The sequence below is a fragment of the Gigantopelta aegis genome, chromosome 5, assembly GCF_016097555.1.
Source record: "Gigantopelta aegis isolate Gae_Host chromosome 5, Gae_host_genome, whole genome shotgun sequence".
In the NCBI taxonomy this organism is placed as follows: domain Eukaryota; kingdom Metazoa; phylum Mollusca; class Gastropoda; order Neomphalida; family Peltospiridae; genus Gigantopelta; species Gigantopelta aegis.
In genome coordinates, this window is record NC_054703.1 from 21,560,544 (window position 1) to 21,584,141 (window position 23,598).

Genomic DNA, 23,598 nt, shown 5'->3' on the forward strand with positions numbered 1-23,598 from the left:
AATGAATTAATAAATGCGACATCCATAACTCCATGAGCATCAATTTTCCGCTACAAAAGAAACGCAAAAGTAGATTTTGTTTACACTAGAAATGTAATGAATGGATGAACGGAAAGTAGCAGAATGTTCACGTGACACATACATTCACATTTGACACCTAACCACTTCCTGTGTGCAGCTTTCAGCATAACGTACTTTCACGGCGACGTCTGTACACACGACATCTTCCATCGGCGCGATGAAGCAAAAAAACAAGACTCGTCACTAAACCATAACCTTCTCCATCGCAGTTGAGGCCATACTTCGTGAACGACACCACTGATGTCGTAGTCGACGATGTTGTTCAGCCAAAATGACACCTCGTACAGGCTGTCGGGCATAGTCCGTTTCGCACCGAGTCAATCTAATTAAAATTAGCTCCACTATTACATGTGGATCTAACAGCAGCCCGTTGGAGCTCATGTCCAGTTGACCTTTCATTCGACCAATCAAAACCTTACTTGCAAAATCATGCCAGTGATTTGAAAACATTCGGGATTATGCCGAGGGTATACGAAATGATTCGGGTGAATTACGAAGTATGCCGGAAACTAATTTCAATATAAAATTTTATGTAAAATTCATTTCAAGACGGGGGGAAAAAAAACACCTGTGATGGTATAGCCATAATATCTGTTTATACTAGTATACAATCCAGAGTTCATTATTGCACTTTTCCCCCTGTGTTTTAATGTTGAAATAGACCAACAAGTTGTTTAGATATTTTTAGAATTTGTATGCTCGCGAATAACCTATAAAAGGCGAAGTGTAATTGGTCGATATTTAAATTGTTATTTATAGATGAAAGGTCACCTGAACATGGGGGTCCACGCAATGCTGTTAGATCTACTGGTAGATCAGAAGAGCTAATTTTAGTCAGATTGCGCACCGAGTGAGCCAATATCCTACGCAAACCTGGTATTACGAAAGCAGTAGAGGTTGCCGTACCTTAGTGGTATAGGGGCATGGTAAAAAAAAAAAAAGTTCAACGTTAAAGAGATTGCCGTGCTGGTCCCTTGCCGTAGATTAATTGCCCGTATGTAGCGGTCCTGGGTCACAATAATCACACGTGGTTTACCTGATGTGGGAAGTCCACGTGTTGTCTGATGTTGCCGGAATCGATACCACAAGGACAAGCAATAAAAATAAACCCTGCAATTTTATAGCGCATATATTCATCTTTTACGTGCACACATAACGTGGTTTGCACATTGTTGTTGTTGTTTACTGCTTTTTTTTTCTTTTTTTTTTTTTTTTTTTTTTTTTATACGACGATTGTGTTCTGTATTGCGCTTTGTCGACTGTAACAAAGGCAATACGTTTCGATCACCAAGTGGCATTATATTCATGATTTGTACATCGTTATGCTTCTCTCACACAGTGGCGAATACATGGCGAATGGGCTTACGAATGCAATTCGCCACCAATTCGCAATGATCACAAAGTGATCGCCAGACGTTCGTAAGCATTCGCGGTCGTTCATGGGGTGTTGCGAATATTAGGAACATGCTCCTAAAATTCGCTAGGAAAGCATATTCTTATTGTTATCGCAACATTTTCGTAAGCAATCGCAAGACATTCTTATTGATGGCAAGGCATTTGTAGTGATCATAAGACATTTGTAAGGATTTGCTAGCATTCATCCATACGCATGCAAACAAAACGTTGCGAATGCTTGCGAATCCATTACGAATAAAGCAATTCGATTACGATTTTTGGGCCATTTTCTTGAGAACGCATTGGGAATGCTTGCGAACGGCTTGCCAACACTTGCAAATGCTTGAGAATGACATGCAAACGTTAAGATTGTCTTGCAAATGCTTTGATAATTCCTGGCGATTTGAATGCGAATATTGCACATTCGCCGCAGTTGAGGCCACTAGGGTAGCCAAACTGGTATAAAAGACCCCATCTTCCCTTGTCCTATATACATTTGTAGTTCAGCCATGGCCGAGGCAAGTGGCAACACTGGCAATGCTGGTTTCTCACCATGCTGTTGTCACACAAGTTGCTGTTGTTGCTCTGCAGCAAGAAGAACAAGAGAGAAGGCAGCAGCATCAGGCCCAACGTAGAAGACGCAGACAAACAAGGCAAAGGTCATGTTGGGTGAGGGACTGGCTGTCACACGGAGAGAGGTTGCGGCACTCGCACTACTACAACCTGATGGAGAGTCTTCGGCAGAGAGACCCGGACAGGTTCAAGAACTTCACCAGATTGGAGCCGGTCCTGTTTGATGAGCTGTTGGACCGCCTCAGGCTGCGCATCACCAAGCAGAACACCTCGTACCGTGATGCCATAGAACAAGCAGAACACCTCGTACCGTGATGCCATAGAACCTGGCCTGAAGTTAGCTGTGACGCTGCGCCATTTGGCAACTGGGAACTCATATGTTGACCTGGGGTACAGCTTCCGTGTCGGAGACAACAGCATCAGCCTGTTTTTGCCAGAGGTGTGCCAAGCCATCATTGATGAGTTCCTTGATGAAGCTGTTCCGGCACCTATGACCAAAGATGAGTGGAAAGCCATCGCTGAAGAGTTCCAGAGACGCTTGAATGTGCCCCACGCTTGCGGTGCCCTTGACGGCAAGCACGTTGCCATCAAGAAACCCCCTCATTCCGGATCAGAGTACTTCAACTACAAGGGTTTCTTTTCCATCGCTGTGTTGGCATTGGTGGATGCCAATTACCGCTTCTTGTGGGCTGATGTTGGTGGCGTTGGTTCTCAGTCTGATGCCCAGATCTACAACGCTTCGGATCTTGCAGAAGTCCTTCAGAGTGGAGAGATCAACCTGCCTGACGATGAGCATCTTCCAAATGACGACAGACCACATCCATATTTCATGCTGAGTGATGACGCATTCGCCTGAAGTCATATATGATGAAGCCGTACTCACGCAGGAATATGACCTACGAGGAGAAGATAGCCAATTACCGCATATCCCGTGGGCGACGTGTTGTGGAGAACGCATTTGGCATCATGACTCTTCGCTGGCAAGTCCTTCTCACCACCATGCAGCAGAGAGTCTGTACCAACCATTCGAACATGATGTCTTGCTGGGCCTCGGTCAGCTTGGCACTGCGCCTGTCGAGCTTCTTGGCTGTGGACTTCTTGACCTTTGAAGGAGGAGGTGGAGGAGGAGTGGGACAGCGAGTGGGGCCTGACTCATTGTCTGACATCTCGTCCCGCTCAGAGTCTGCCTTCTCTGGCCTGGGCTTCTTGGACTTGACCTTGGCCTTGGCCTTCTTCTCACTGGACGTCTTGGCTTTCTTGGGGTCACTGGATGCCGCAGCCTTCTTGGTCTGGTCATCACTGGATGCCGCACCATCGGAAACAGAGTCTTTGTCGTCAGACTTGCCCCTGGCCCTGCCTCTGCCGCCACCGCCCCTTCTGCCGGCCCTGCGCATGATGAAGGACGAATAAAACATCTTGACTATTCAAGATAGCCTGGCGAATAAAAGTGACACAGCGAAACATTGGCAAGGGGTTTCGCCGCGCATGCGTTGTGTAGTCGTTTCATTCGTAAGGCGTTCGCAAGCATTCGCAAAATTCGCAAGGGCATTCGTAAGTATTCTTAACATTCGCAAAGGATTCACAAGAAATTCGGCAAATTGATTGTTAAGTAATCGTAAGCTTCGTAAGAAATTCGCAAGGATTCGTAAGAAATTCGCAAGCATTCGTAACCATTTGTAAGGCCTCACTTGTTTCAGTAATTCTCCTGGCCAATCGTATCATTTTTGGCGAATTTTCCGCGAATATCAAATTTTTACATTCGCCACTGTGAGAGAAGCATAAAATTACGTGTTATAAAAAATCAAGCATTGTGCGTTTCTTTTTTTTTCTTTTTTTTTTTTTAGGGGGGGGGGGGGGGGGGGGGGGGGGGGGGGGGGGGGGGGGGGGGGGGGGGGGGGGGGGGGGGGGGTTGAGAATATACGAGTATATATATATACTTCAAGATATTCAGGGAAATATGACCAGTATGACCTATGTTTGTCATAATGATTTCACGTGCACAACAAATGACGTAATTTTGTGAAGCGACGTCATAACGTAATGCGGCTTCCCCAGTGTAAACGCTTATCAAAATGACGTCGTTTCGTCGTCTCTTTTTAGTTACGTTCGAAACGTTTTGACGTGGTCCTAGCTAGTTATTCATGAAAATAACATCTTGGATGATGTCGATAATAAAGAAATCATTACACTCCCGTGTGAATCGTTCTCAATCTAATTAAAATTAGCTCCACTATTACATGTGGATCTAACACCAGCCAGTTGGAGCTCATGTCCACCAATCAAAACTTTACTTGCAGAATCCTGCCAGTGATTTAAAAATAATTTGAAAACATTCCGAATTATCCTGAGGGTATATGACATGTTTCGTGTGAATTACGAATGCCTTAAAACATGTTTTATATTATAAAATAAATAATTTTTAATGTAAAGTTGAAGACTGATAACCCACCCCGTACGTATTGGTAAGGTTCGCTGTACTGCGGCCTCTAAAATAGACTCGCCCGATATTTTTAGAATTTGTATGCTCCCAAATAACGTTATAAAAGGCGAAGTGTGATTGGTCAATATTTAAATTATTATTTACAGACGAAATGTTACCTGGACACTGGGGACTACGCAGTGTTGTTAGTTTTAAATCGCTGGCAGGATTCTGCAAGTAAGGTTTTGATTGGTGGACATGAGCTCCAACTGGCTGGTGTTAGATCCACATGTAATAGTGGAGCTAATTTTAATTAGATTGAATCGTTCTGGTCTTACGAAGCTTGTGTCGGGATTTGTGTATTACCCGAGCGATAGCGAGTGTAATACAAAAATCCTGACAATCGTTTGGTAAAATCAGTACGACACACGAGCTCGTATAATAATATCTCTGTATAAAATTAAATTGCCGTTATATTCATTACAAGTTAACGTCATCCCATTGCTCCAGCCGTAGCAACGATGGTTTGTTCATTTGTCGAAAAAAAGTGTCAGAATAAAGTTTGGGAACGTCATATCTGATGACGTCACTTTATATTGGTAATTTGTCTTTTTGAGCGTTATTGTTTAACAAACAGAATTCAAAATAAACAATGAACTTTTATTGTTATTATTAGTATGTTTCAAATTTATTGTCTGTTGTTTTTTACATTCATCTGGTTATGAGAAAAAAAAATCGTCCAACCTATGTGAGAATGGTTTCAAAATATAAGGTATAATACACAATCCTTGTGTGTGTGTGTGTGTGTGGTGAAACCTCTCTAAACCGGATACCTCTTATAAACCGGACATTTTGATTGGTTCCTAGGGTGTCCGGTTTATAGGGGGTTCCACTATATATATATATATATATATATATATATAGAGAGAGAGGGACAGAGACAGAGACAGAGACAGGGAGGTGTTAAGATCCGTACTGATTTTTAAGACACACACTAATGTAGATAGCGAAATCCAACTTTGAGAAATTATATGTATTTATAATGAATACATGCAAAAAATAGCTAAATATGACTTGCACCCTTGATCATTATGTATAGTTACATGCATCACGACCATGTGCTAAAATAGCTAAATAAGAAGTTCACACTTGATAATTAATAGGTTAACATAACCCTTGCAACTTTGACAATGTGTCTTGTTGGCGTCACCTTCCAAACGCGTGTGCTCACAGATGAACGCGTCCCTAAGCTGCCATGGTGTTTTGGCCTTAGCAACTCCTCGTTCTCGACGACAACGTAGTCTGCAATAACGTAGCTGTCCGACCACGACCAGTCGGGTTTCTTCTATCCAAACGTATGTCCGTTGTCCCACACCCATTCAACAGGTCCTCGAGCAGACTTAAAGCCAATCCATACGAACACATCACTTGCCAATTCCGCAATTGCATTGCTTCCAGCAGACTAAAGTCAAATCCATAAAGGTGTATCTAAAATACCAACACATCACTGACCAATACCGCAATTCCACTGCTTCCAGAAGACTGAAGTCCAATCCATAAAGATGTATTATCTAAAATATCAACACATCACTGACCAATACCGCAATTCCACTGCCTCCAGCAGACTTGATCACAAACAGATGCTCACATATAACTATGATGTAGCACCTTTAAGTGGTTGCAAGATTGTGTAAATTTCTAATGTACTTATATTGAATTTATATTCACTAAATATGCTGGTCATAATTAATAATTTATGCTGCAATTCAAAATAATCAGTTATCTTGTAGTTTTAAATTAAACGTTTGTTTAAGGATATATGAAATTGACACATATCATCAAAATGTGTTATAGTCTGTTCAAATAAAGGTCACAAATCTCCTGTTTATTGACATCTTTATTTTAATTTCAAGAGTAAACACCACCTTGTACATCAATGAGAGCCCAAACAAGTAAATGCTAAATTAGGTTGAGTATCATTAAATAGGTATTTACAAAATATTTACTTTTACAGTTTAATATGAAAGAAATAATTGACGAAAATCATTTTCATTCTATTTCCGACACTACTTATGACTGGTATATCAAAGGCCGTGGTATGTGTTATCCTGTCTGTGTGATGGTGCATAGGCACTTGATGACAGGATAATTTAAATATTGTCCATATACCACAATATACCCCTCAAAAAACCCTCTTAGCACGCACGAGCCTACATACAAACCCTTGAAAATATTGCTGTTGTCAAAGAGGAATAGAAAAAAAAAAGAAGAAGGAAAAAAATAATAATGATAACCACTAGCACGTAGCCTATATTGTTACAAGGCTTAACCTATTAACAAGCGTTTTCCCTACACTGAACGCAAAAATATAAATTTGAAAACTGACTTGAAATAATTGATGTTTAATTAATTAAACATTTCAAATCTTTGAACTGGTTTATGAAGTTGCAATAAAATGTCAAATGTAGATATTATACAAAGTAATTAAAGAACTTACATTTTCAAAGTCGAATATAAAGCTGTAAAAGTATTTTTTTACTTTTTTTTTACATTTTTCTCATGTAGTTTCGTGTTTTAAAATTTGCATTATGGGCGGGGTAAAATCCTCATTTCGTCATGGCCGGGAATAAAACGCGAATCAAAATGCTTAGGATAGGGTGCTGTTAAAAAAAAGAAGAAAAAAAAAAGTACTGAATGTTTATCGGACATTGGGCTTTTAATCACAGTGACTAACTCAATGCAGCAACCACCGTATCATGTACTAGTGTCATTTGGAAATGGTTTATTATCCTGTCATCAAGTACCTCTGTGATGGTGCATATAAAAGGTCCCTTGCTACTGGAAAAATGTACGGGTTTCCTCTCTAAGACTGTCTGAATTACAAAATGTTTGACATCCAACAGCCGATGATTATAAATAAATGTGTTCGAGTGGTGTCGTTAAACAAACCAAACTTGAACAGTGTGCTATATATGGTATGTATTGTAATATCTTTTGAATTCGCACGGAACGGGATTTAGTTCTGTCGTTTGAGTGCTCACTTGGGGTGCTTGTGTCGGAGGGTCGAATCACCTCGGTGGATCCATTCATCGGATTGATTTTTTCTCTCGTTCCAACCAGTGCACCTAAACTGTGATTTTTCTGTCTGTGGAAAAGTGCATATAAAAAATCCCCTGCTGTATTAGGACAAATGTAGCGGGATTCCTTCGACGACTACGTGTCAGAATTACCAAATGTTTGACATGCATTAGCCGATGATTATAAATTAATGTGCTCTAGTGGTATCGTTATATATATATATATACACACACACACACACACACACACACACAAAGACACACAGTCACTTTGTAAATTGACTGAGTGAATCAGGCAATTTATAATTTATTTTACAAATTGCCTGATTTTTAACATGACTGTAACACACACACACACACACGCACAAACACACACACACACACACACACACACACACACACACACACAGTCATGTCATACAGTCATGTTAAAAATCAAGCAATTTGTAAAAAGAATTACAAATGGCCTGATTCACTGAGTCAATTTACAAAGTGATTGGAATTTCTAGTTATTTTACAAATTGCCTGGAACATGAGCCCCTTTATTTGATAGATTGACTGAAATGAGTCGGATGAAAGATGGAAGAAAATGAAGATAATTTATATCTTTATGACTTATTTATTTCGTGTAATTAAGCTTCAAGTACGTAGTCATGGACACACAGCTCAACTATTTGGACGGTCTAACGGCAACGGTTGTGTCGTGGTTAAGCCATCGGATACAAGTCTAGTAAGTGCAGGGTTCGCAAAGCTGTATCAGCTCCAACACAGAACACGTTTTAACGACTCAATGGGTAGGTGTAAGTTCACTACACCCTCTTATCTCTCACTATCCACTAACAACTAACAACTAACTCACTGGCCTGGACGAACAGCCCAGATACCTGAGTTTTCATTTGACGTTAGAAGTGTTTTGGAAATAACAACAAAAAAACACCCCCAAAACCCCACCAACAAAAACAACCCCCCCCCCCCCCCCCCGAAAAAAAAGAAGAAGAAGAAGAAGAAACCCCTACCATATTATGAAAACGACGCTCACAGCATTATGGAAGCCATTTTGGTTTTATGGACTGGTAATGTCTTTCTTTATGAGATAACTCTGATTATTTCATTGTTGCTTCCTCTGTAGTGCAAGTAATCAAATAGAGTTATCTCGTATCAAGACTACCCATCCGTAAAATCAAAATGGCGGACATAACTACAAGCGACCTTTTCTTACTGTGGTATGTATTACAGTTTTATTTATTTCTGAACCGAATATTATTTTAATTGCAAACAAAAATAGTAGTTTTTTGGTTATTTCCAAAGCACATTTACTGTTCTTATTACGTCACCATCCGGACTAATCCGGACTAATTTGTGCAAGCATCAGTCAGAAAAAGCTTTGGTCTTCCAGTTCTTAACTGCTTCGAGAAAGCGGTAATGGTGTCTTTCCTTGAAGCTACTGATCTTGGCCAACGTGCAGGCAGGTATCATGCAAACTGAATTACGCCGGCAGGGATCGACATGTCAGTGGGTATAAGTGGGACGACGCTGTTTGCGGCACAGTGGGTTTTTTTCAAAGAACTATTGCTCACAAACACCACTGAGTGCTGTAAGCCTTAGCTCTTGTTAAGTGCTGCGAGCAAGACGGGGTGACGATGGACACACATAGACACACGCACGCACGCACACGCACACACACACACACACACACACACACGAGACACACGCAAACACACACACAATGACACACACGCAAAAACAGAGAGAGAGAGAGAGAGGGGGGGGGGGAGGGAGGGAGTGGAGAGAGAGAGATTGAAAGAGAGAAACTGAACGAGAGACATACTGAAAGAGATACTCGGTGGATCCATTCATCTGATTGGATTTTGTCTCGTTCCAACCAGTGCACCGCAACTGGTCAAAAGCCGTGGTATGTGCTTTTCCTGTCTATGGGAAAGTGCATATAAAAGATTCCTTACATTAGGAAAAATGCAGCGGGTTTCCTCTGATGACTGCGTGTCAGAATTACCAAATGTTTTACATTCATTAGCCATTGATTATAAATCAATGTGCTCTAGTGGTATCGTTAAAAAAACCTTGAACTGGAAGAAAGGAAGGAAATGTTTTATTTAACGACGCACTTTATACATTTTATTTACGGTTATATGGCGTCGGACATATGGTTATGGATCGCATAGATTTTGAGAGAGGAATCACGCTGTCGCCACTTCATGGGCTACTCTTTTCGATTAGCAGCAAGGGATCTTCCATATGCACCATCTCACTGAAAGAATAACAGATACCACGGCTTTTGATATACCAGTCGTAGTGTACTACCACTGAGGTATATCCCGCCCCGAAACTTGAAGTGTCCCACATATGGTATGGTAACGATAAGACTGGTGTGCGACTGTTCTTTTAGCTAATGAGATAAAAGAGAAAAAAAGTAGTAAGCCAGCGGGAATCGATATTATCATAGGGTAGAGGTTGCATGGCCTCGGCTTCTTCACTCAAAGGACTAATTTGTGCAAGCATCAGTCAGAAAAAGCTTGGGTCTTCCTGTTCTAAACTGCCTCGAGAAAGATGTAATGGTGTCTTTCCTTGAAGCTACTGATCTTAGCCAACGTGCTGGCAGGTATCATGCAAACTGAATTACGCCGGCAGGGATTGACAAGTCAGTGGGTATAAGTGGGACGACGCTGTTTGCGGCACAGTGTCCTATTCAAAGTGCTGTAAACCTTGGCTCTTGTTAAGTGCTGCGAGCAAGACGGGATGACGATGGGCACACACACACACACACACACACACGAGACACGCAAACACACACACAATGAGACACACGCAAAAACAGAGAGAGAGAGAGAGAGAGAGAGAGAGAGAGAGAGAGAGAGAGAGAGAGAGAGAGAGAGAGAGAGAGAGAGAGAGAGAGAGATTGAACGAGAGAAACTGAACGAGAGACATACTGAAAGAGATACCGAACGAGACAGATACTGAACGAGAGAGAGAGAGAGAGAGAGAGAGAGAGAGAGAGAGAGAGAGAGAGAGAGAGAGAGAGAGAGAGAGAGACTGAAAGAGAGAGGAGGTACTGAAAGAGACAGAGATAGGCTAGCACGTCGTAACTGTTTCTGTAGGCATCAGACTAGAGTTACCCACCCATTTGGGTGCCCAAAATACGGAAACGAATGCGCGAAAGTATAGTTTTCTTGTTATGTGATTAATGACTGGGTAGCTGCTTTGTATGCTGAATTGTTACACTGGGTTTGACAGGGCAGAGGATGCAGTTAGCGAATATGTGCACTTAGTTTACATTGGATACTGGAAAAATGTATGGGTTTCCTCTCTAAGACTATGTCTGAATTACAAAATGTTTGACATCCAACAGCCGATGATTATAAATAAATGTGTTCTAGTGGTGTCGTTAAACAAAACAAACATGAACAGTGTGCTATATAGGCTATGGTATGTATTATAATATCCTTTGAATTCACAAGGGACGGGATTTAGCTCTGTCGTTTGAGTGCTCGCTTGGTGTGCTTGTGTCGCAGGATCGAATCACCTCGGTGGATCCATTCATCTGATTGGATTTTGCCTCGTTCCAACCAGTGCACCGCAACTGGTCAAAAGCCGTGGTATGTGCTTTTCCTGTCTATGGGAAAGTGCATATAAAAGATTCCTTACATTAGGAAAAATGCAGCGGGTTTCCTTTGATGACTGCGTGTCAGCATTACCAAATGTTTTACATTCATTAGCCAATGATTATAAATCAATGTGCTCTAGTGGTATCGTTAAAAAAAACTTGAACTGGAAGAAAGGAAGGAAATGTTTTATTTAACGACGCACTTTATTTACATTTTATTTACGGTTATATGGCGTCGGACATATGGTTATGGATCGCATAGATTTTGAGAGAGGAATCACGCTGTCGCCACTTCATGGGCTACTCTTTTCGATTAGCAGCAAGGGATCTTCCATATGCACCATCTGACTGAAAGAATAACAGATACCACGGCTTTTGATATACCAGTCGTAGTGCACTACCACTGAGCTATATCCCGCCCCGAAACTTGAACAGTGTCCTACATATGGTATGGTAACTATAAGACTGGTGTGCGACTGTTCTTTTAGCTAATGAGATAAAAGAGAAGAAAAAAGTAGTAAGCCAGCGGGAATCGATATTATCATAGGGTAGAGGTTGCATGGCCTCGGCTTCTTCACTCAAAGGACTAATTTGTGCAAGCATCAGTCAGAAAAAGCTTGGGTCTTCCTGTTCTAAACTGCCTCGAGAAAGATGTAATGGTGTCTTTCCTTGAAGCTACTGATCTTAGCCAACGTGCTGGCAGGTATCATGCAAACTGAATTACGCCGGCAGGGATTGACAAGTCAGTGGGTATAAGTGGGACGACGCTGTTTGCGGCACAGTGTCCTATTCAAAGAACAAAGTGCTGTAAGCCTTGGCTCTTGTTAAGTGCTGCGAGCAAGACTGGATGACGATGGGCGCACACACACACACACACACACACACACGCGCGCGCGCGCACACACACACACACACGCACGCACGCACGCACGCACACACAGAGAGAGAGAGAGAGAGAGAGAGAGAGAGAGAGAGAGAGAGAGAGAGAGAGAGAGAGAGAGAGAGAGAGACAGACAGACAGACAGACAGACAGACAGACACAGACGCGCGCGCACACACACACACACACACACATATATACACACACATATATACACACATCATGTGTGTTATTTCGTGTAATTAAGGTTCAAGATCGGTGTCATGGACACACAGGTCAACTATTTGGACTGTCTAACGGCAACGGTTGTGTTGTGGTTAAGCCATCGGACATAAGTCTAGTGGGTACAGGGTTCGCATCCCTGTGCCAGTTCCAACCCAGAACAAGGTTTAGCGACTCAATGAGTAGGTGTAAGGTCACTACACCCTCTTATCGCTCGCTAACCACTAACAACTAACTAACTCACTGCCCTGGACAGACAGCCCAGATAACTGAGGTGTGTGCCCAGAACAGCATGCTTGAACCTTAATTGGATATAGGCACGGAAATAAGTTGCAATGAAATGGAGACGAGCCTAGTACCTACCAGTCTTGAAGTGCGCTAGGTACTGGCTCCGACCCAGAGCGATCCTAGACAGGTAGCTGAGGTGTGTGCACAGGGCAGCGTACTTGAACATTGATTGGATATGAGCACCACAATAAGTATCGACAAACAACAGTCATTTCTGCTTGGGTCAAATTCCAAACTACATCAATAAATATGGAATAGTATTCGTTGGAAATCGGTCAGTGTTTGAGCGCGCTTTATTTCCTGAATTCGACCCCTGAGAACCAAGGTCATACCAGCCTTCAAGCGACAGACCCTAGTTTTTTAAACACTAAGGCATATAGTTTCACTATTAGAACCGTTTAAATTATCACTGAAATCAAACATTACTCATATTTTATTGTTTAGAATATCAATTTGCCTACAACCGAAGTGTTTCTAGTCATCATGGTGTTTCTAATACCACAGAATGCATTTTGCATATGTTTTAAAACGCACGTGCGTCTGAGAAGTAACGGTTATGGAGTCGAGTTCCAGTCTATTTTAAGGGTATTTCACCGTTTCAACGTCACAGACTCTTTACTTTTTATTTTACTCTATTGTAACTTTATTCAGTCGTGTTACAGGGCCCGTTCTACGAAGCGATCTTACCTCTAAGATCGCCTTAGTGCATGCGGTAGCTATACACTTAAGGTGATCTTAGGACTAAGATCGCTTTGCGGAACGGGGCCCTGGTTTGTAGAATAAATTAATCAAATTTAGTATCCATTTTCACGGGTTGAAACTAGGCTCTGCGACTTTAAAAATGTACGGTATGCTCATTTTATTTAAAGGTCCTATGTCAAAATTGAAACTACAATATTTCATTTTCACATGTATCTATAAAAAATAATTAATTAAATAATAGTTAATCGATCCCCCCACATAACTGTTCTATAATTAACTCTAGAATAATAATCGTTTTTAAATCTTGCACTGGACGACAAGAGGGGTTTCCCGAATAATCTGTGGCTAAATATAGCATGGCCGCCATCTTTGTTTCATTTGTCAGTCGACCTCAAAACATTCTGGGAAAACTTAGTGTGTACGCATAAAATAGTGACGTCACTAGTTATTGCGTGCGAAACACTCTCCAGATCGCCTGCTGAAAATGTTTTACTAGTAAATTGAATTATTCTGTTGTACTTTTTATAGGCATATGGCTGAATGCGTAATCTTTATGTTTCAAAGCAAACATTATTAAATATTTTGGCGAGATCCGCCATTATTGCAACTTTGACACAGCGCCTTTACCAACACCACTAAAGCCCATTGACAAATTTGTAATCGCCTGTTTGAGGTCAATCATTGGATAATTCAGATATATGGACTTAAGTTTAAGATTGTTTAAGATTACGAAACCACTAGAGCACATCATAAGTGTAATTCTGGCAGTCTTCAGACATTTTATTTTTTTTATTTTGTTTTTCGACACCAGTAAAGTAGAATGATGACATAATCATCAACTGTCAATCATTTGATCATTCTGACAGAACGAAACAGAACTTTATTTTACTTAAAGCCACCATCCGGTGGCATCAGAGGAGTACATTATATAAATTATATATACATATACACGCATACGTTAAGTGACAAGTGTTTATAACAAACACATAAGTAAGATTAAACTATATAAAATGGGTTTTCAGGAGGTCAAGTGGTTAATTATAATATTAATAAGTTCACAAAGGGTTTTTTAAGGATGCTGACACGTTTACAGTTGAACAGTTCTCTGAATTGAATTTACATTTGGTCCAATAACATAGTGCGATAAGCGATAAGCCGACACGGCCCGTGCTCCCTTAGCCAGCCAAGTAAGCGCCTTCATGTCTGGTAAGCGCCTTAACTGCAGGACCGTGTCGGCTTAATTTGTAACATGTATACAAAACAATGGAGCTGTGATCCGTAACGTCATTTTCTATCTTCTGATGTGAACAAACGGTTACATAATCTATTCGACACCTCAAACATAATAATACCAAATATTCAATTAGCATAATAGCGATCTGGCGACCGGTAACGAGAAACGGTGTTATCCAGAATACAGCGTATGCCTTATGATGTTTGCTAATTTTAATAATCATGGTTATTAATTTTAACGCATGCATTCGACATGTATGACAGCAATGTGACGGCGATTCAATGTCTGGAAGATATGTAACTTGCTATTTTAATTTTGTAAAGTCTTTGAACCAAAGTAATAAAAACAAACCCACAATGCATGTCAATTTGAATACACATGCCAGTTGAGGGCCGAACGACATGTCGGCTATCCCAAGGGCTGAGTTCAGCCAGACCGAGCGGAAACAAAACGTTCGCTACACTGTTTTGTGCGCTTCACGTTAAACCAAATGGACACGACGGACACCAATCAAGTAGTTCGCGAACGTTAGGAACAAACTGAGGAAAGCTCTAAGCGTAATATACGTCACGCTTCAGAGTCAGCTGACACCCACGTGTCAAGAGATATCGTTGCGGACATGAACAATACGATTACACAGGAGTAAATCTTGATGTCAATGTGTAGAAAAACAATAGTTGTTTGCATCAATGAATACCTAACTGCAGTTTCGTTATTTCCTTTATCTTTGTTAATTTTGTACCTATGGTCGAGAGCACTGAGATCGCGATCGCGGGAAATGTGCATGCAGTATTTATACAAATTGCAGTTAAACGTACACTGAATTAGTTTACAATAATCATATTTGTTAGATAATGCTAGATATATATTTGTTAAACTGTGAGATGACATTTAATAAGTTAGCTGGATTTTTTTTTTAAAGTAAAATTTTATTTTATTAACGTCATACTGTATGACTTTAGTAATCTTTTTCATTCCTTTTTGAATTTATCACAAATAAAAATATAATGAAACTCATCTCCGATATCACCTATATTACATAATGTACATGTTCTATCTTCTTTTGGAACATTGGACCACCTGCCCTTTTCAATTGGTAAGAACATGATTAGATATACGAAATTGGAGAAAATAAGTATAATGTTTCCTGTTCAGTTACTTTTCGAATTGTCTATCGACACCACTACAACACATGTCAAACCACACCACTAGAGCTCATTGATATATTAATCATCGGCTATTGGATGTCATATATTTGGTCATTGTGACATATATTCTCAAAGAGGAAATCCGCTACATTTTTCTTCCATTAGAAGCAAGAGATCTTTTATATGCACCATCCCACAAACAGGATAGCACATACCACGGCCTGGTGCAATGGCTGTAACGAGAAGTAGCCCAATGGTCCCACGATGGGAATTGATCCCACACCGACCGTGCATCAAGCGAGCGCTGTACCCCATCCAACAGTTAAAGGAACTGTCCTGATTATACAGTCGTTGTCTAATGTCTCCGAATAACAGAGGGTTTTTGGTTACTAAAATTACATATCAAATACACTGCCTTGTTTAGAAGGAAGGAAATGTTTTATTTAACGACGCACTCGACACATTTTATTTGGCGTCAGGCATATGGTTAAGGAGCACACAGATATAGAGAGAGGAAAGCCTCTGTCGCCACTTCATTGTCTACTCTTTTTTCGATTAGCAGCTTTTATATGCACCATCCCACAGACAGGATAGTACATATCACGGCCTTTGTTACCCGTTTTATAGCACTGGTTGGAACGAGAAATAGCCCAATGGGGCGACCGACGGGTGTCTTGTTTAGAATGCCAGTATCTACCTGTATATATGTGTTTGCGGTCGTGTACTTGTGTTTCCAGCAGTCTATGTTGATTTTCTTCCTGATAGATACATATATTTTCGTAGTTACGAATTTATTAGAGTAAAATCAGGTTTAGGATAACACAAACGTTCGAACGACAACAACCACATTTCTTACGTTTCTTAAAGCGAGCGCAACGAAACGTTCGCGGTGGGCGTTTTCTCGATCTATGCAACTGTATTTGAATATGCAAACGTTTTTCAAGATGGCTGACCAAGAAAATAAATAATAATAATAAAAAATTGACTTTTGTATTATTGTCAAATTGATAAGGGAGGGGGGAGGGGGCCGACTGAGATTGAGGGCGTAAATCGTCCGAGTTTCTAGGGGGTTTACTACTAATAATAAGATTTAATACTAATAATAATTTTTATTCAGAATTATTGGGTGGCAGGGAGAGATCCCCCCCCCCCACACACACACACACACACGACACACACACACACACCCTGCTCCGCCGTGCTTGAGTACAAATAAGGTTTTGGAATGGTTAGTATCTTTCAAAATCAGAAATATATCCTTATAAAATGTAATGCACGAAACAAAACGAGTTTAATTATAGCTTGATTTCATTAAACGGTTACCCAGGTAACCAAACAGGGAACATGTTCTCAACAAAACATTTAGAAATAGTCGATATAGCCTAATGACTTTTTTCTTTAATAATTTCAATGATATACGCATTTCAGAGCATAACTAATTAATTCCAGAGTGTATATACTAAGAATATTTAACAATAATGTGTGAAAAAGCCAAAATCGAAAGGTTTGGCAGCCAGTTTTGTTCGCCTTGAGTTACTTTTCAAAGACGTTAGCTAACGTTCGGTTTGCTCGCGGCGAACTACCAGTGTCTTAGTGCAAACGACAACACGTTTCGCGAACGCCCGAGTTAAGAAACGTAAAGCTTGTTTACACAAACATTGATATGTTACCCAGGTGGTTACAGATAACTGGTTCTTATCAAAGTGTTACGTCCTACTAGAACGTCAAGTGGGACGTAACATTTCGACGTCATTGACTGCCTTAACTAAACGGATCAGTGATATTATGGGTAATAAATAAAATATTAAATTCGCTAACATTTCGTATCATGTTTATGTCCCTCATGAAATAATTTTCATAAAATTGAAAATTATTTCACGATGGACATAAACATGATACGAAATGGAAGCTCTTTTAATAACCTATAAATTTTAAACAGGAATTTATATTTATAGTCCGTCCCATCCTCATACAAAAATGTCTCTTTTTTATAAATAATTTCAGTTTGATTTGACGTAAGAAGAAAAGTAAAAGTGTTTTGGAAATAACACAAAATAAAAAAAATAAAAATAATAATAATATTTTTTTATTTTTTTATTTTTTTTAAAATAAAACGACCATAGTAAGAAAGTGACGATTACAGCATTATAGCAATTTTGGTTTTATGGACTGGTAGTCTTAATACGACACAACTCTATTTGATTAATTTCACTACAAGGAAATAATCAAGAGTTATCTCTTAAAGAAAGACTTTTCTTACTAGGGGTATTAGTTAGTTTTATTTATTTCTGAACCGAATACATTTTTTTAGTGCACACAAAAATAGTAGAAATTATTTGAAAAAAAAAAAATGAAAAAAAAAGAAAAAAAAACCAGAAAGGAGAATGGCGTACTATAATATGTAATTTTAGTAATCAAAAACGATTTGTTAGTTGTTAACATATTACAATGGAAGCAAACTCGGGGTAGTCTCTTTAATACGATTGTTAATACGACGTGGTCACACCCACGTGTTGACATGTTTGAGATGAGCCGTGCGTGCCGACGACGCCATATGCCAACGTCATAGCGGCACGATATCGTCCCTGACCTTCGTCGTTGTGATGCCCGTACTCCTGTCCCACGTGAACATCTTCTTCAACTCGAACCGGAACAGCTTCCCGGACAGGATGTAGATAAAGAAATTGCACCCGTAGTTCAAGTCCGACACCAGCTCGCACACGTCTTTGTACGGAGACACCCGAACCAGAAGTAGACCGGCGTCGCGTAACGTCGTCGTTGCTATGGTAGCGTAGGCCACGATGGAGACCACGAGAGACGGGAGGAGGGTGATGACGTAGATGAAGGAAATCGTCAGAAGCATCAGCGTCGTCTTGTGACGACTGTTCACCACGTTCCGCGCTCGGGGTAAAGACGAGTCGTCTGTGTTGCGCATGTTCCGGACGCGGTATATTCTGACGAGGACCAGTACATTACAGACGAGGACCAGTGTAACCGGAAGTATGAAGATGAGAATGAACTGGTACAGGTACACGTGCAGAGCGGTGTATGTCTGAAGGTGGTCGCTAAGCGCAGCGCAGACTTTGTCCACCTTGCCAACCATAAAAAAACGAAATATCTGAAACGAAACGAAACGAATAATAATAATAATAATAAAAATAGATACAATAGTAGTAGTAGCAGCAGAAGGCAGTAGTAGTAGTAGTAGTAGTTGTAGTAGTAGTAGTTGTAGTAGCAGTAGTTAGTAGTAGTAGAAGTAGCAGTAATAGTAATAGCACTATCTATCTATCTATTTATCTATCTATGTCTGTCTGTCTGTCTGTCGTACTGTCTGTCTGTCTATCTATCCATCCATCCATCTATCCATCTATCCATCCATCTATCCATCCATCCATCCATCCAGTGTTGTTTTTGATGATAATAATAATAATAACAACAACAAGACATCAAGAACACTATTTCATTACCTCGCCAAATATATTTATGTTTCAAATACAAAAAAAAAGTTTCTTTTTAACACGATAACATTGTTGCCGTTTATACCAAACCACGTGAATAACGAACTGAGATATTGAGATGCAATGTATACAGTACCACAGGCCACCATGATTAAGAATTAATTCGACCTAGCCACGGAACCAGATTCGCTGAAACATAACCGAGATTCAGGCTCCAATAGCATGCTCATGCGGTTTGTGTACGCTGCTGTGGGCAAGAAAATCAAATGTGAGAAACAAAATGAAATACTGAACACATACTGAACACCAATAATAATAACCCCACTGGCGCAGGAAGCGGGGGGGGGGGGGGGGGGGGCAAGGGGGCATGTGACCCCCAACCCCACTTTCTTGATCCAGTAGCAGCAGCGATGGTTTATATATATATATGTGTGTGTTTGTGTGTGCCCCCCACCCCCCCCACCCCCCCACACACACACCTTTGTACGCCATTGTAACCCCGGACTGAAGTAGATAATAACCGTCCTTCAATGTTATTTCCCTGTAATTGTTTTATTTATTAGATATGTTCTAAAATGCATGCTTCTCGTTTATTTTCTCATTAAAACCCCCCAGCAATAATAATAAATGAAAGATACGTGTTTTAATGTATGTTTTGTCATTGATCCCAGCCTAAAAAAACATATTTACTATGTTAAGTGATCACTTTGACGTTTTGGGAAATATTCCTTCAAAAGGTTTATTATTAGTATTCCTATTCGCTGTTGATATACGGCGGCGCTATGTATATATATCTTGCTCACTATCTGCCTACCTGTCTTCCTGACTGCATGCATGCATGAATACGTGCGTGCGTGTCTGCATACACGCATGCACCCAGGTCTGTGTGATTTAAAAAGAAGCTCCCTACTGCTATGAAAAAATAAATAATCAATCCAATTCCTAAACGAAAAAAAGAAAGAAACGTTTGTTTTGATTAACGACACCTCTAGAGCAGATTGCTTTATTAATAATCGACTATTGCATGTGAAACATTTGGTAATTTTGACATACAGTCTTAGAGAGGAAACCCGCTACTAATTTTTATTAGTAAAAAGGGATCTTTTATATGCATCATAGCACAGACAGGATAGCACATACCACGGCGTTTGATATACCACTCGTGGTATACTGGCTGGAAAGAGAAATTGCCCAATGGCCCCATTGTCGGGGATCGATCCTAGACCGACCGCGCATCAAGCGAGCGCTTTACAACTGGGCTACGTCCCGCCCCCTAATGATATTGTAAACTGATGGCGAGTGTGTTCTCTATTGTGAATGGTTAATTACATTCTTTTTTCGGGGTGAAATGAAAATAACATCGGAAAGCTAATGATATGGGGTGGTGCATATAAAAGGTCCCTTGCTGCTAATCGAAAAGAGTAGCCCATGAAGTGGCGAAAGCGGGTTTCCTCTCTCCATATACGATTAAACTTACATATTAAATATATTTTCTTGTTTAGAATATCGGTGTTTGTATATTCAATGTGTTTCTGGTCGTTTTAATATTTGTAAGAAGCCCAAACTAGATTTTGTCTTCAAATAATTCCGTACGTACGAAAAAAAAGAGAAGATATTTTAGGAAATAAAATGAAATCTAACCTAGTATAAATATTAGAAAGATCAGAAACACGTTTAATATACAGCCACTGATATTTTATGCAGAAAAATATATCTGATATGTAATTACAATCGTTAAAACGTCTCTGTTAGTCGATAACATCTTTAAAATTGCAGCAAACTCAGGAATGTCCCTTTAAACAAGAATGCTTGTTAATCATTTGATCGTTGCAATTACTGAACTCGAAGGAGGAATAGTTATTGATGATTCTCCTGTTGGTATATTGGTTTATGCTGATGCTATTATTATTTTAGTAGAATTACGCTTGCCCGTTTGAGTACCCGATGTCTTACAAATACAACGACCATCAGCGTTGAGTGGTACACATTCGGAATCCATCAGTTGTAAAGACGACCCGTAATTCTGTGTGTGGTGCATTGTAGAGAGTTGAATGCTATAGTTACCTGGGAATCCTCTTAACTTAGCACTTATCCCACTGTCGTATGACTAACTCTGTAGCCGGCTCCGCCAGCAGAGCGCTTGCTTTGTTAAGTTCTAAATACAAATGGCTTGACTGAACGCAATATCATACACTAAACTATACGACACTATGGTGTCATCCATAGTTGAATATGAATGGGCAGCCTCACAATGTTCTGGTATTGATGCTATACACAATATAGACCGGCCTCGGTGGTGTCGTGGTTAGCCATCGGTCTACAGGCTGGTAGGTACTGGGTTCGGATCCCAGTCGAGGCATGGAATTTGTAATCCAGATACCGACTCCAAATGAAAAGAAAGAAAGAAAGAAAGAAATGCTTTATTTAACGACGCACTCAACACATTTTATTTACGGTTATATGGCGTCAGACATATGACAAAGGACCATACACATATATTGAGAGAGGAAACCCGCTGTCGCCACTTCATGGGCTACTCTTTTTCGATTAGCAGCAAGGGATCTTTTATATGCACCAACCCACAGATATGATAGTACACACCACGGCCTTTGTTACACCAGTTGTGGAGCACTGGCAGGAACGAGAAATAGCCCAATGGGGCCAATCGACGGTAATCGATCCTAGATCGATCGCGCATCAGGCGATCGCTGTACCACTGGGCTACGTCCCGCCCCTATGTAGTAAGACGTATGTAGTGAACAAGGGGCAGGGCAGAGTCCAGAAATACTTGTTAACAGAATGGAAACAAAGAGTTAATGGAACCACACGACAAAACAGAGGTCGGGTCCAATGAATTACAGTCTAATTAAAATTAGCTCCACTATTACATGTGGATCTAACAGCAGCCTATTGGAGCTTATGTCCGGTTGACCTTTCATTCGACCAATCAGAACATTACTTGCAAAATCATGCCAGTGATTTGAAAATAATTTGAAAACATTCGGAATAATGCCGAGGGTATACGAAATGATTCGGGTAAATTACGAAGTATGCCGGAAACTAACCGCAATATAAAATGTTATATAAAATTCGTTTGAAGACGAAAAAACAATACCACCGTGATGGTATAGCCATGAAATCTGTTTATATTAATATACAATCCAGAGTTTATTACTGCACTTTTCCTCCTGTTTTTTCAATGTTGAAATATACCAACAAGTTCGCCTACTGCATAAATAGTCTCGCCCGATATATTTAGAATTTGTATGCTCCCGAATAACGCTATAAAAGGCGAAGTGTAATTGGTCGATATGCAAATTGTTATTTATAGATGAAATGTCACCTGGACATGGGAGCTAATTTTAATCAGATCGAATGAATTAAGAAGGTATTGTTGTTTTAAAGATGTTTATAAAGACGAGCCCTGTGTATCTAGGTACTTCGATACAGAGGATGTGCATTGATTATATTTAGATATAGTTACCCTACTGAAAGTTAAACCAGGTCGATAATATAACACATCACTGGAAGAAAGAACGCGTTTTGAAAACGAGTGTCACGTACTGCTTACTGCCCATACTATGCTGACATAACGTTAACTACTCGCACACTGTAGAATTTTATATTTTATAATTTTTATAATTACGATGACTGCACCGAGATGCAGTAATTGTGTTTCATCTTGTCCTGCCCCAAAATATGCATCTTAGGTTCCAAAGCCTACCATAGCATTCTTTAATATCGCAAATCCCTTTCATATACTATGATTTATGTATAATACCTTAGCTCAGAGCGCATCGTGGTTAGTCTCGCAATATGCGGGCGATTCGGTGCCACAAAGTTCGAGTCCCAGCAACGGCATGGGACCATTTTTGAGGCCAGAAAGGATTTAATTATCCCCTGAGCCAGTGCGTTAATATCTATGTATGTAATAGTCAACCTCGACATACATACAATATATAGATATTCATACATCAATACATACTAGCCAGTGCCAGGTCTGCTCACTGTTTCATGCACATAAGCGGGATCGACCGCGTAGATTGTAGGCCCCATGCATGTGGTTGAGTCAAAGAGCATCCTTTTTATGGATGCCTCGATAGCTCAGAGCGCATCGTGGTTAGTCTCGCAATCTGCGGGCGATTCGGTGCATGGGACAATTTATGAGGCCAGAAAGGATTTAATTATTCCCTGTGCCAGTGCGTTAATATCTATGTATGTAACAGTCAACCTCGACATACATACAATATATAGATATTCATACATCAGTACATACACACACACACACACACACACACACACACACACACACACACACACACACACATACATACATACATACCCACATACATACACACATCAATACATACATACATACATACATACATACATACATACACACACACACACACATACACACACAGAGAGATATATACATACATACACACATACATTGGTAGCGTTCCGGCCCAACAATTGTGGGCGATTGGGTGCCACAGGTT

At 40.3% G+C, this 23,598-nt stretch overlaps 2 protein-coding genes across 2 annotated transcripts in view; one reads left to right on the top strand and one right to left on the bottom strand.

Annotated features, from left to right (window-relative positions):
- Positions 1 to 2,539: 2,539 nt before the first annotated feature.
- Positions 2,540 to 2,905, top strand: LOC121373002 (putative nuclease HARBI1). The gene has a single exon (XM_041499443.1). It carries the CDS (start codon positions 2,540 to 2,542, stop codon positions 2,903 to 2,905), a length of 366 nt encoding a protein of 121 aa, XP_041355377.1.
- A 15,296-nt stretch (positions 2,906 to 18,201) lies between these two features.
- The window catches only part of LOC121373003, a 29,850-nt gene continuing 24,453 nt past the window's right edge, over positions 18,202 to 23,598 (bottom strand). The window contains exon 2 of the mRNA XM_041499444.1: positions 18,202 to 18,756. Coding sequence (XP_041355378.1) covers positions 18,202 to 18,756 — 555 coding nt within the window. The remainder of the gene's footprint in view (positions 18,757 to 23,598) is intronic.

Bases quoted from the DNA above. Each gene is read 5' to 3' on its own strand.
- LOC121373002 (XM_041499443.1), top strand. From the start codon at position 2,540: ATGACCAAAGATGAGTGGAAAGCCATCGCTGAAGAGTTCCAGAGACGC.